Raw genomic sequence first — 14,972 nt, forward strand, 5'->3', positions numbered from 1 at the left:
AGATATGGACAATTCCATGGTAAAACTGAGACTAAGATGTTTCACTTTAAAATGTAGGCCCATGTCAAACAAAAACCAATGACTGCAAAGTTAAACAAACCATACAACATTTGACAAAAACACATTTACTTGAAGAAAAGTGCAGATGCTAAGTTTGGTAACAGAATGACAGTTTGTGCTTATTCTGTTACCAAACTTATGTTGTGCGGTGTTCTTCAAATAAATGTGTTTTTGTCATATTTTCAGTGGATATTGTTAGAAGTGGTCCTTGTGCATAGAGTTGTATGGTTTGTATAACTTTGCAATCATTGTGTTTTTGTATGATATACATTTTAAAGTGAAAAATACGAGTCTCACTGTCACTCTGTTAACATGGAATTGTCCATGTGTAAATGTGGTCAAGTTAATATAGGGAATATGAAAGAATAAGCATCTTAATAGGCCTGGATTGGTCATGGTCCAAGATTATATAAAGGGATTTGTGGTTGTACGGAGAAAAAAAGCCTTAACTACCATTAGAGTGAGGCATATTACAGATGATGGGCTGTAACACAGCGACGGACCACAATCAATTCAGCTGCACGCTCACTCGACTGCCCAGCAGCCCCTCCCCGATGACACTCTCCATTGTGCCCTAGCTCTTTCTATTCCTCCGCCCCTTCCCCCCACCTTGCCTCTCTACCTTTGTTTGCCTTTGCCTCTCTTTTTTCTCTCACTGGGTGCATATAGGGGCACCAGGTTTTTCTTTAAGAGGTCTTCTTTGATATTGTTTTTAGTCCACAACCCTAATAAATCACGGGCTCCCCTATTCTTGTGAAGTCCTGCGGCTTGACCATAAACAACATAATGAGAAGCCCTCCTTCATGGTCTTTGGAAGGGGTCAAATGGGGAAAGTCTCACACTGTTTCAAAGGTTTCCTCAATTAGTATGATGGAATGTGATCTCAGATTGGTTGGTTAGTAACATGTTGTTTTATAAATTACTTTAGTTTGTATAATTTACCTGTAAATTGTCTGCAAAGGTACACGTTGTAAAAAATTGGTCACAAGATCTTAGAATGTAAAAAATAGGACTCTTCCCAGACTTTGGTTGAATTGTGTGCAGTTCAAGGACAATTCATTGGGACAGGAGGGACATTACCAATCTCTCTCAGGAAATCAAACACATCAGTCCACTAACCACCTGCTACCCCCGAACACAACACCACCATTCGTCTTAGCCAATCAGAGTTGATTAAGGTGTCCAAATTTCCGTATTGACAGCAGCGCCTCAGCAACCCATCACCACCACCACTGTAAATCTATTGTTTGGCTTCTACTAACATGATCTTGGCTTGCACAGAACATTGATACAGAGATGCATGGATTGAACATCAGAGCAATGCCAGCAAATGTGTCTAATTGTAGATAATGCTTTTAAAGATGTCTTTCACAGCCTGCTAAAGGGGCATAAACAGTATGGGGATAACTAGGCATGGATTTAGTAACCTTGCCAAATCTTCTGCTAATGTCGCGCGCTACTGCAAAAGTAAATAAAAGGGAGGCTATGGCAGCATTATCTCTTCCAACTTGAATTAATTTAGATGGTTTTAATTTTTGTAGTGAATATATCCAGGTGAAAGAGATATTACCAGGCTTATCCAAATCGTTGCATGTAGACACAAACTCAATATCCATTTCATTAAGCTTTAACAGACAATATTTACCTCATCAAATGAAAGACCTCATTAATATTTTTCTGTTCTAGTTGCCTCAATAATTGATCTGGCCAAAGCTTTCGACTCTGTCAATCACCACATCCTCATCGGCAGACTCGACAGCCTTGGTTTCTCAAATGATTGCCTCGCCTGGCTCACCAACTACTTCTCTGATAGAGTTCAGTGTGTCAAATCGGAGGGTCTGCTGTCCGGACCTCTGGCAGTCTCTATGGGGGTGCCACAGGGTTCAATTCTTGGACCGACTCTCTTCTCTGTATACATCAATGATGTCGCTCTTGCTGCTGGTGAGTCTCTGATCCACCTCTACGCAGACGACACCATTCTGTATACTTCTGGCCCTTCTTTGGACACTGTGTTAACAATCCTCCAGGCAAGCTTCAATGTCATACAACTCTCCTTCCGTGGCCTCCAATTGTTCTTAAATACAAGTAAAACTAAATGCATGCTCTTCAACCGATCGCTGCCTGCACCTGCCCGCCTGTCCAACATCACTACTCTGGACGTAGTGGGCCAGAAGTATACAGACTGGTCTGCTTGAAACATGTAGGTTTTACAGACTCAGTCAGGGAGAGGTTGAAAATGTCAGTGAAGACACTTGCCAGTTGCTCCGCGCATACTCTGAGTACACGTCTTGGTAATCCGTCTGGCCCTGCGGACCTTGTGAATGTTGATCTGTTTAAAAGGTCTTGCTCACATCAATTTTGGAAAGAGTGATCACACATTCATCCGGAACCGCTGGTACTCTCATGCATGCTTCCGTGTTTGCTTCGAAGTGAGCATAAAAGGCATTTAGCATTTAGTAAGCAGGAATAAGGAGGATAAAATTATGGTCAGATTTTCCAAATGGAGTGCAAAGGAGAGCTTTGTACGCATCTCTGTGTGTGATCTAGATTTTTTTTAAATCCTCTGGTTGCACATGTGACATGCTGGTAGAAATGAGGTAAAACGGATTTAAGTTTGCCGGCATTAAAATCCCCCGCACTAAGAACGGCGCTTCTGTATGAGCATTTTTTTGTTTTCTTATGGCCTTAAAGAGCTCGTTGATTGGTTTCTTAGTGCCAGCATTGGTTTGTGATGGTAAATAAACATCTATGAAAAATATAGATCAAAAATCTCTTGCTAGATAGTGTGGTCTATAGCTTATTATGAGGTACTCTAACTCAGGCGAGCAATACCTTGTGAATGGTGGGACTTCGGGCCAACGCACTGCATGGAAACAAGGCTCCCCTCTCGGGTGTGCTCTCCCTCTTCCTCCTCTTTCTCTCTTCCTTTTCCTCTCCCTCTTCCCTCTCCTCTCCATGTTCCTCTCCCTCTACTCCTCTCACTCCTCTTCACTCGCCTCTTCCTCTTTCCCTCCATTCTCCTCTCGCTCCACTCCTCCCTTCTCTTCCTCCTTGCTCGACATCTCTATCCCTCCTATCATCTCCAACTCCTCTTCCACCTTGCCTTCGGCTGCTGAGCCCTGAGTCTCCATATCACTTCCCTCACTTTAACTGACCTAGAGGAACATACTAACAGAGAGAGAGGGAGAGAGAGACAGAAAGGAGCAGAGCAACAAATAGGATACAATTGTGGTCAGGAACATCTCTCTCGCCCTCTCATACAGTTGCTCTCTTCCTTCCTCTCTTTTTCTCAAAAGCAGAAAGAGTTTCCATAATAAATTGTGTGATACAATTGCATGCCTCCCATTCAACACACACACTCACACACACACACACACACACACAACAGTATTATCATGATGCTATAGAGCACTTTCATTCATTCAATCAATCAACATTATTTTATGAAGTCCTTAGTGGCTAGTTCAGTTGATGGTGTGCATATGTACAGTATGTCAGACTGATGGATAATCAGACAGGATAGAGTACACAAATAGACCCATGGTCAGATTAGTTTTCATATCTAGTAAGAAGTCAAGTTTGTGGCACACCGGTTTACAGATTCAACACATCAACTACACATCAACTGTTCTCCCCAACCTTTACTAAAGAACAACTTTTGTTTGACCACCGCAAAACTGTCTCCCGCTGTCTTTTTTCATTGTGAGTGACTCCCCTGGGCTGCCACAGTGCAAGGACATGTCCGAGTCCATATCACCAACCAACGTGGCCAATTCGCTGCTGTCATTGAGTAATGAAGTAATTTATTATTTTAAAAGTCAAATGACATTATACCCTCTTTCCGGTTTCTGGTTCATGACAACAGGTTTTTAGCAAGTTCATTTTGCGATATTGACACAGATATTATAGTTAGAAAAACAAGCCGTTCACAGCCGCTATAGTAATTTAAAGAAAGGCCGTTGAAGGCAGCTTTGGATTCTAAAGGGTTAAAAACCTGCTGTATGTAAAATATTGTGTGCTCTAACTTGGGAAATAAATAAATGTGACTCGGATGACAACATAATGATGTTTGTTTCTGACATTAAGGATGGTTTCCTAAAGAAGCTAAATTCCCTTCGTGTTTTGTTTCCTTTCCCCATTATCGCGATACTGGTATCGTCCCGGCCATAGTAAAGGCTTGTTGATAGTAATAAGTAATCTATCATGGATCATTTAGCAATCAGTTATTTTCTGATGACCTAAGAATAGTCCTGCATCAACATTGACACTGCCTGTGCTTAAGGTGTGGCGATAGCAGCACCGTTCTACTAAGGAGTAAACAATTCTAGAGACTAGCACACATCCTGTCATGTTCTTCTCCCCCAGCTGAGGCCATGTTTTCTTTGCTTCAGACAAAGATGCTGCAGCATCATCCATAGGACCTATAAAACCAACCTAGCCAATCAGCAGGTGTGCATCTAACCCACATGATGAGCTAAGTGCCATTGCTAAGTGCCAATACATCAGAGTGATGAGTCATTCACTGATCTTGGGGTACAGCACATGCCCCCAGTCCTCCTTGTGTCCTCCCCTAACAGCCGTGTGTGTGTGTGCGTGCACACGTCCTGGGTCCCATACAGGGTCGCCTTTTATAGGTCCTCTCGACTTTCGAAGGCCTTTCCACTTCAATTTTTTAAAAGAATCCTTTCAGAGACGGGGGGGGCAAGGGGAGGGAGAGGTTGCTTTTCAGCATGACAAACCCGAACCCATTTCTCTTTCTTTTTTCTCCTCCAATACTCTATAGGATGCCTTCAGAGCTTACACAATGCAAATCAGTATGAGTCCCTTTTCATGGATTGATTAATATGCAAAGGCGGCCCATCCTTATCAAACAGTCAGCAATGGAAAAATATAACACAAGCTGCCAGTGTAGTCATTTAGAATTTTTCATCCATTTGCTCTTTGGGTTCATTCAAGTAGTGAAATATGAAACCATTTCGTTTTGATGATAACTTTGCAGTTTCTGACAATTATTCCAACTCACTAATCGTATTATGAGACAGTAAAACCATGGTATTGAGAATCTTTGGCACATACTGGTTATTTAGCCCCCAATATCTGTCTCACAGTCAAACTACTCCAATGCACCATGCAGGCCTACAACTATGCTAGAGCCACAGAAATATCATTGACTTGAACACATTAGTGTAGTCTTTACACTCTTGGGAAAAATAGGTGCTATTTATAACCTACCTTTTTTGGTTCCAGGTAGAACCCTTTCGGTTACAGGTTTCATATTGTCATACTGTCCTTCTCTCGTTCCGGGATTTGAGGTATTACTGGCATATGGCATAGCACACAAGGGGCCGCTAAAAACGCAAGAAAAGACCATTGGGCCTCTATTACCTGAATGCTAACAAAATTATTACAAACTAATAGCGAAATCACAGACGCTGTTAGCTAAATTCTAACGAGCAAAAACAAACTAACTGCAAAAGCAGGCAAATCCAGCTCATAAAGTAATATAAGCATAGCTAGTAGCTACCGAATGTCATTTTGGGTGAGTGTGGACATTCAAAAGCGAAAGTGAACGAGAGAAACTGTGCAAATGAACAAAGTTGTTATGGATGCTTTTCTGAAGGAAGAGCAGCATGTATAGATGGAGCAGATGGGTTAAGAACGGAGGAGGGAAAAAATGCTAGTAGGAAGCACAGCGAAAAAATGGCAGATGTACAGATAACTCATCCAAAGCTCTTAAAACCATTATAAGATATCTGATGGCAAAATGTTTGTAGTGAATTGCATACAAGTGTAACTTCATCATATGATGTGCGCCGCACAACAGAGACTCGCAGAGAGAGAGATAGAATGCTATGGACTCACCAAGCTCGCTTTTTCCCATTTACAAACAAACACGTGACTGGCTCAACTGTTCTGGGGACCTACGGTAAGCTTCATAATTGACAATGTGACAGGTGAAATGAAGAACACAATCTGCTTCATATCCTGAAGAACTGCACAAGTTGACAGCAGGTAATAACGTAAGTAGCTACACTCAGAAAAAAAGGGTTCCAAAAGGGTTCTTCGGATGTCCCCATAAGATAACCCTTTTGGTTCCAGGTAGAACACTTTTGGGTTCCTTGTTCTACATTGAACCCAAAAGGGTCCTACCTGGAACCAAAAAGGGTTCTTCAACGGGTTATCCTATGAGGATCGCCGAATAACCGTTTAAGGTTCTAGCACCTTTTTCCCCCTAAGAGAACAAATACTCAAATGTATTGAAACACTTCAAATAAATAGTTTTGACGGTATTGAAAAACGATGCATTTCCTTTTTCCAAATACCCCGATATACAGTATACCCCCCCAAGCCTAGGTAGAACCGGAAAGGGTTCTATCTGGAACTAAAAAGGGTTCTACGTGTAACCAAAAAGGGTGCTCCTATGGGGCTGCACAAGAATCAATTTGGAACCCTTTTTTTTCTTAGAGTGTTGGATAACATTGGAGCGGCAGGTAGCCTTGTGGTTAGAGCATTGGACTTGTATCCGAAAGGTTGCAAGATCAAATCCAAGGTAAAAATCTGTCGTTCTGCCCCTGAACAAGGCAGTTCCTAGGCCATCATTGAAAATAAGAATTTGTTCTTAACTGACTTGCCTAGTTAAATAAATAAAAAAACATCTGCAATCTCATCAGGTTTCAGCAAATGGAACAAGTGGCGCTGCAATAAATTACTCACCGATGAGATTCTGTTTCGTGGTTAATCATATTACTTTTTAGCCTGCCAGTTGAGCAAATAATTTAAGCCTTTTCACTTTCAGTCTATTTTTGCACTTGCTGTCTTACTCTAATTAAATATAGGGGAATTTATACTTTTTGACTGGATTGGTTCAAAGGGGATCTCTTTAGTTTATGTTCCATGAAGACTCATCCTTGGGATGAAATCAATTCTTCCAAATGTGGCTTATCTATGAACACATTTCGCCTCACTAAATTGAATTGCCGCCCATTTCCACATTCAGTCTTTTGAGCAATCCTAGACACACAGTGGTTCTCCTACGTTGTGGTGAACACAATCAGCCTTGACTGCAAAATCTGCTAAGGGACAGCTGCCAGATGGAATGATAAACTTTAAAAGAGGTTGCTATTAATGCCTCATTGGGCCCACACCAGGAGATCAAGGGCGGACGTGCCATTATGTACGGGAGGAATAACCTATACTTCATACGCACAGATGTAGCCAATCATTACAAACAACAGTAGTGTTACATTGAAGACTATCAATGTTATGCCAAATTTGAAGTATAATTTACCTCCAATCTGGGTGGGATAAAGTCATCCTCCATGTGGATACACACAGTTAGGTTATACCATAAAGTGGAGGTGCTAACAATAGCAATCCGGAACAAGGGCCATAATATTTACAATGCTACATTATTGCAGAGTTAAGGCAACAGAGAAGTCTGAAACCGTGTATATCCCTTTAAACGCTATGCCTCTCACCCAACTAGAATGGGATGGGGTTTGAAGTATCCAGCTGGATGTTTTATTCATATCCAATTCCAAGCAACAGACCGAAAGACTTATAATTTTCCCTTGTTAGGCTGCTTTTTACTGCTTCCGCCTCTCAAAAATAGGCAATCCTATTTTCATAGTGGCTTTGAACTTGCCACAGAAGTTGAAGTCCCAGATGTTAACCATTGTGGAATTGTTTATTTTTTCCCCAACTGTTGACTAATCTTAAACTTCGCCCTCTTCTTGAGGTGAACTCTACGCCGGACACACATAAACAACACGCTTTTTGGAAAGTCTTTGCATTCCCTTTTATTTATTTGCTTGACTTTAAAGAACTCCCTGAAGCGTGTTCTCTCCTGGATTTACTTCTTTGATGTTGATGGGGACCTGAACCTGGCAAAAAGCACCAGGGGCTTCCCAGAGAATGTCGCCAATGTGATGGGAATGTGTGGCCGGCCGGGGCCATCTTTTGGCTGGCAGTCACACATGCACTTAATGGTAAGGAGCACTGCAGGAGCAGCTGCATGCTAACATTTACATGTTAACACATGACAACCGCACAGGGAGAGTTTCTGCACCATTACCCCTTGCCACAAATCTCATCGCCCAAATGTAATATATATTCAAACTGTGAAAGGAGTCAACTATACAAGCTCCTTAAAACAGCTCTGGTGGACAAAAGTGATGTATAAAAAAAAGAGGAGGGAAGAAAGAATGGAGTTGGTCCTCAATGTGCTTCTTACATATGTAGGATCTTATTTGGAGCCAGTTTGCAGGAAATAAGAATTATTATGTGTATTATAATTAATGGACATTTTTGTTGGGGTTGATACATTTTTCATTAGGGCAAATCAAGTCTGAAATGTCAATGTGGAAATTACAAACTTTAGAAGCCTTTTTAAAACTCAAATACACTAGACGTTTGCATTTCCTGAAGTGCCAGGAAAATTCTCAGTAACAAAATAGTGATCAAATGAAGATCCAACATCTGTACTTGACTAAGAGAATGGAATGTAACCAGCAACAGCTCCCAGTCTGTCTGGTTGGAACCCCCATGTTTCTCTCTGGCTATACACCGATGGTAACAGATGTGATGATGCACCTCCATTCCACAGAACCAGATACTATTCATACTCCCCCAACCAGCCAAAGTCTTTGTCTCGCTGCCTTTTTGTCAAGGCAGTACTATAAGCCACTTTTCATATTAGTTAGTTTCTCTCTCAAACAATTGTATTGAATTTCACCCAGCAAAGAATCTAGCGGTGTTTGGGCATTTTCTTGGACAGTGGCCAGGGTTCCTTCTAAGTTTATTAGCCCTTGGCATCGAAATGTAATTGTCAGCAAACTGGAAATGAATATATTTAATTACATTGTTTCTGCACATTTTTTTATATTTTGCTTTCTAACATCACAGTACTGTCATTACTCACTTAATACCTCCCAGGACAATCAAATAATGTGATAAATTTCTTATTTTAACTCCCTTGCAATGGGTTAGGACTTAGTTATTCACAATTGTTCAATTATCTCTGTCTAGTCCATTACACTTTCCCTCCTCAAAAAAGAACTGAAGCAGTCTCTGGGTATTTATAGTGAACACTGAATGAAGTAGGCTACTGATTTTGAGGTGCTCTTAATATTCCCCCTACTGTTGCTTAGTCCTCATGACAACTTTCTTCCCCACATTGCCAGTGGAGCTTCCCTTCTAAACCTCCCTGCAGATCAATGCCACGCCCCTAGTTCAACCAAAGACAAAGGAGTGTTTTGTGTTTGCTTAGAACTACATTTGTTTTACATATAGACATCTTTATGCAAAAACACATGCTTTCTAGAAGAAGAAAAAAAATATTTGTTTGTTTGTGGTGTGTATCTGCGTGTGCATGTGTGTGTGTGTGTGTGTGTGTGTGTGTGGGGGGGGGCAATATACAGACTGATCCAATATAACGGGTCCCCGCCTGAGTCTGCGCTCTCTGGTTGGATAACATTGTTTACCAAATGACTACTGACCCATTTCTTTAGATACTTGTATAGATAATAGTAGCATATTGCCAATTACTTTTCTGTCTATAGATGTCTGTTTTCTGTTATCTCTCCCAAAATCTATAGGCCTATTCAGTTCGGGGATGAAAAAAATCTTTGTCGCATATATAAGCCTGTCTAGAAGGGCTAGGTATGTATGTATTCATGTGAAATGTATTGATATAGCTAACTATGCCCCTATGTGGCTCACGTTACAAGCACGCACAGTCTGCACTGAGTAGACCTCTACGCATTAAATACAATGTAGCCTATTGGAAGGCTTCAACTTTGCGATTGAAAATCAGCCTAGAGCTTTCACATTTACGCATGAATTGATAAAGAAATGCTGAAACAAGTTTAATTGAAAACAAAATAAAACATTAGGCTTTCGCGTTTAACCTAGACTACTATTACGCTACCAAGAAGTGTCGTAGTTACCGCGTTCATAAAAAATATTTGCAGGTGCTAGGTTTGAGGACCGAAACAAATCATCCTCATCGGCAACCAACGCTGAGCACAATATGCGCGCCACTATATATATATATATAATATATATATATATATATACTATTCATACTCCCCCAACCAGCCATATATATATATATATATATATATATATATATATATATATATATATATATATATATATATATATATATATATATATATATATAAAAAGCATAAAAAGCTACCAAACTCTTTGTATTAGCCTACTGTAAAAAAAGGGTAAGCCTATTGGTTCCATGAATTAAATGTGATGGACAATAATTCAAACACATTAACTGTTGAGTGATTTTGCTGACACAAAGGACCAGCAAGGCAATACGTGTTTCACTGACTCTCCTCCCAAGACCGAACGCATCCATCTACTCCTTGGCGCTATACCCACTCCTCCGCAACAACAAAGCTCAAGGTTAGGAAAAACAGTTTGTCCAACTGCTCAAACTATGTATATTCAAACCATGAGGCAATGCAACGACTCAATTAACGGACAAGTGATATCTTATTACACAGATAATTAGTAGCCTAAACAGTAAACTACAGACAGAGCCTACTTGAGATTTAGTCTATATGATTATGAAATAAGGTTCAAATATCGGTTATTTCGCTTCACAGCCATTACTGAGAGAAGAGCCATACTTTCCCGTTCGTCTCTTATCTATGAGAAACTCAGGTTTCCATTGCCTGTTTATATTCCGAAGCGACAGCTCTAATATGATAGATCTAACTGTCCATTCGTTGAGACACATTTGAGACGCAGTTAGCACGGATGGGACACATACGGACACTGCTATACTGTGAACAAAACAAAGCACTTTCAGAATTTAAAGAATTTGCATTGTAGCATGTATGAGTTGGCGATATCCAATCATTTCTAGAAAAAAAAACATTTAAAAAAAACAATCTTACCTGCATAGCCAAAGAGCAATGCCCAGATGAGATACCTTGTTTGAAGCATTGCAATATCTCACAAAGATATTCTCCTTGAAGAATAGATGGACAGACTTGACAACGATTTCAGTGTTCTGAAGAAATGTATGTTTTCCAACTACTGTATTCTGATAGCAATATTCGAGTTGGTCCTTGCAGCTACCCGAATACGCACGAGAGCAGCTCGCAGAATGAGTGACTAGCAGCCGTAGCACACACACAACACGAATTAATCCGCCTGGGCAAAATGTTCGTGCTCACACACTCAAGGGGGGCAATGGATGCAGGCACAAACTAGTGCGCTCAGCTAGTCGCTCTCCACTGGGAGTAATTCGGATTAGGAATCTCACGAAACCTCTATTGATCCGTACAACATAGAAGTGCATTTTGAGAAGATATTTAACCAACATTATTTTCCCCAGTTTTTTTCAACCATTCAAAATATCTGCACCAGATGAGATGTCCAATGTGCAATTGTGCGTAATTGCGCATAGTCGACCTATTATTTATGGGCCTGTGACTCGCCAAATTACTAATTCTTCGTTCTCATAATGCATGCATGCATTCCTAAAGCAGCTTGTTGGTTGGTTCCCACGTTTTGTATTTAGCATACACCTAGTTAAAACACGGTATTACCTGCTTTAGACCATAAATGGTATGAATCGTGAAACCTGCAGTCCGTATTAAATATTTTGTGTTCAGTTTCACCATCTGGTCATGACAACGACACTCGGCCGGCGCGCTGATTAATAAGATGCTTCCCGAGAAATAGGGCGTCCTCTTCACTGTGTCATCAACGTCCCCTCTTAACTATATTTTTAGTTTCGTATTCCCGTATAAGCAGTAATGGACAAAACAGACTCATCATCCCTCAAGTGGTGCGTCTCTCTTTATGCTGAGTCTACAAACCACATTTAATTTAATGTTTCAAAGGTGACTAGAGCAAATAAATCATTGTAGCAGGTGCAACAACATGATGGTGTCCATAGAAAACCGAGAATTGCATTTCTATGGCCATTTGATAAATAGGCTACTCAGCATTTTACACTGGCTACATTTAACAGCATTTTACGCCATTTTTACAGCTATCTGTCATGAGCAGACATTCTCATATTCACACCAGTGATGTGAGTTTGATCAATGGAACTTATTGCTATGATTACTAACAGATTGAAAAAGGGGTATAGGCCTACAGTAATTACGCATTAACATGTAGAGCACAGTCAGTGGCAACATGTCACTCAGTTGATCCCTATCTGTTTAGCTAATAATAAAAATAAAATAAAACAAAAATATTTACACTTCCATCAAAAGTTTGGACATGCCTACTCATTAGGGTTTTTCTTTATTTTTAATATTTTCTACATTGTAAAATAATAGTGAAGACATCAACATGGAATCATGTAATAACCAAAACATATTTTAGATTCTTGAAAGTAGCCACCCTTGATGACAGCTTTGCACACTCTTGGCATCTCTCAACCAGCTTCATATAGTCACCAAAATGCATTTCATTTAACAGGTGTGCCTTGTTAAAAGTTAATTTGTGGAATTCCTTTCCTTCTTAATGCGTTTGAGCCAATCAGTTGTGTTGTGACAAGGTAGTACTGAATATAGCCCTATTTGGTAAAAGACCAAGTCCATATTATGTCAAGAACAGCTCAAATAAGCAAAGAGAAATGACAGTCCATCATTACTTGAAGACATGAAGGTTAGTCAAGCCTGAACATTTAAAGAACTTTGAAAGTTTCTTCAAGTTCAGTGGCAAAAAAACAGAATCTAAGCAAGCTAGTAAACAGTCACCATGAATCAAGTCAACAATCTACTGGCAAATCCTTTTCAATCCTTGTCATATGAAGAGAGAGTATAGAGAAAACGTATCAATGCTCATCGGCTATTGGACATAAACATTACACAACAAGTTGGAAATCGCAAATTCAACAATGAGTGGTTTGGAAGGAAACAGTGTCTAACTGCAAGCTTTGCAAAGAAATTATATAGGCACAAGGCGAAACCCAAATGCAGACACAGGAGGCAGATGGTTAAGCTCTGATATTTATTATAACGAAAGGGATAGGACAAAGGCAGTTTGGGGACAGGCGAGAGTTCATAAACCAGGTCACAGTCCAAGCAGTACCAGGCGATAGGCAGCCTTGAGGTCAGGGCAGGCAGGGGTTTAGTGATCAGGTTAGAGACCAAACCGTACAAAGGGATAGGCAGGGTCAAGGTCAGAGCAGGCAGAGTGGTCAGGCAGGCAGGTTCGGCGTCAGGACAGGCAAAGGTCAGAACCAGGAGGGCTAGGAAAAATAGAGACTGAGAAAGAAAGGGACTTGGCAAAACAAGACGAACTGGCACAGAAAGACAGGAAACACAGGGATAAATACAGGAATAATAAGTGACATCTGGAGGGGGGTGAAGACAAGCACAAGAACATGTGAAACAGATTGAGAGTGAGAGTATCCCCCCCTCTAGAGGTGCCACCTGGAGTCCTACCTGGGCAAATACCTGGTTGACCAGGGTGTCGGCGGTGGAAGTCGGTGATGAGTGCTGGATCCAGCATGTCTCTAGCGGGAACCCAGCACCTCTCCTCCCGGCCGTAACCCTCCCAGTCAAACAGGTACTGGAAACCCCTGCCCGTGGTCGAACACCGAGAAGGTGTTTCACCGTGTATGCCGGATGGCCATCGATGACACAGGGAGGAGGGGTGGGCCTGGAGACAGAAGACAAATGGCTGTGAGACACGGGCTTAATTCTAGACACATGGAAAGTAGGGTGAATACTGAGGGTACGGGGTAACACAAGACGGACAACAGTGGAACTAAGGACTCTAGAGATGGGAAAGGGACCAATGAAATAGGGGACAGTTTGCGGGACTCCACCCAAAGGGGCAGGTCCCGTGTGGAAAGCCATACCCTGAGCCCCATGCGGTAGCGGGGAGCTGGAGTCCGGTGGCGGTGTGCTTGTCGAGGATACCTGGAGTTGGTCTGGAGAAGTGCAGCCCGAGCTCTTCTCCAGGTACGTCGACAGCGGCGGACAAACACCTGGGCCGAGGGTACGTTGACCTCCTGCTCTTGTTCTGGGAAGAGCGGAGGCTGATAGAGAGACATACTTGCACCAGAAGCTGGGCCGTCTCCTTGGCAGAGGGTAGTTTGCAGAGAGGGATGAAATGGGTGGCCTTGGAGAACCGATCCACTACCATCAGAATAACAGTGTTGCCAGCAGATGGAGGGAGTCCAGAGAGATATGGGACCAGGGGAGATAAGAGACAGGTAGTGGCTGAAGGAGGACAGAAGGAGCTTGCCGTGGAGTCTTGTTCTGTGCACACACTGTGCACACGACGGTGAAGGCAGAGACAACAGGAACCATTGTGGCCCACCAGAAATGTTGTCAGAGGAAGGCTAGGGTACGACGGGAACCTGGATGGCAGGTCAGCCTGGAGGAATGAGCCCATTCCAGGACCCAGGACCGGACTGAGTTAGGGACAAACAACCGGTTAGCCGGGCCCCATTCAGGTTCAGGCTGGGAACGTGGTGCCTTGTGGACCAAGGTTTCAATACCCCAAGGCATGAGGTAGGGAGAATGATTTCGGAGACTGAGGGTGTGGCAGAGGAACTGTATATGTGGGAGATGGCGTCAGCCTTCACATTTTTGGACCCTGGGCGGTAGGAAATGGTGAAGTTGAATACTGTAAACAATAAAGCCCACCGGGCCTGCCTGGAGTTGAGGCACATGGCATAACGGAGATATTCCACATTTTTATGGTCGGTCCAAACCAAGAATTGCTGTTCTGCTCCTTCCAGCCAGTGCCTCCACTCTCCCAGTGCCATCTTGACCGCCAAGAGTTCTCGGTTGCCGACGTCATAGTTCCTCTCTGCAGGATTGAGACGATGGGACAGGAAAGCACAGAGATTTAGCTTTTGGTCCTGGACAGATCGCTGGGACAGCATGGCCCCCACTCCAACATCAGAAGCA

General features: G+C 42.0%; 1 protein-coding gene across 21 annotated transcripts in view; it reads right to left on the minus strand.

Annotated features, from left to right (window-relative positions):
* Positions 1-11,254, minus strand: part of LOC112257981 (neural cell adhesion molecule 1) — a 301,900-nt gene extending 290,646 nt beyond the window's left edge. For 3 of the 21 annotated variants that reach the window (XM_024431974.2, XM_024431975.2, XM_024431972.2), the window contains exon 1: positions 10,980-11,252. In XM_024431974.2, coding sequence (XP_024287742.1) covers positions 10,980-11,028 — 49 coding nt within the window. In that variant the 5' untranslated portion in view covers positions 11,029-11,252. Of the gene's footprint in view, positions 1-10,979 lie in introns of all 21 variants that reach the window. The other 18 variants (XM_024431973.2, XM_024431979.2, XM_024431980.2 and 15 more) reach the window with 15 other exon arrangements.
* Positions 11,255-14,972: the final 3,718 nt, after the last annotated feature.

Source organism: Oncorhynchus tshawytscha, linkage group LG09 (assembly GCF_018296145.1).
Source record: "Oncorhynchus tshawytscha isolate Ot180627B linkage group LG09, Otsh_v2.0, whole genome shotgun sequence".
Lineage (NCBI taxonomy): Eukaryota > Metazoa > Chordata > Actinopteri > Salmoniformes > Salmonidae > Oncorhynchus > Oncorhynchus tshawytscha.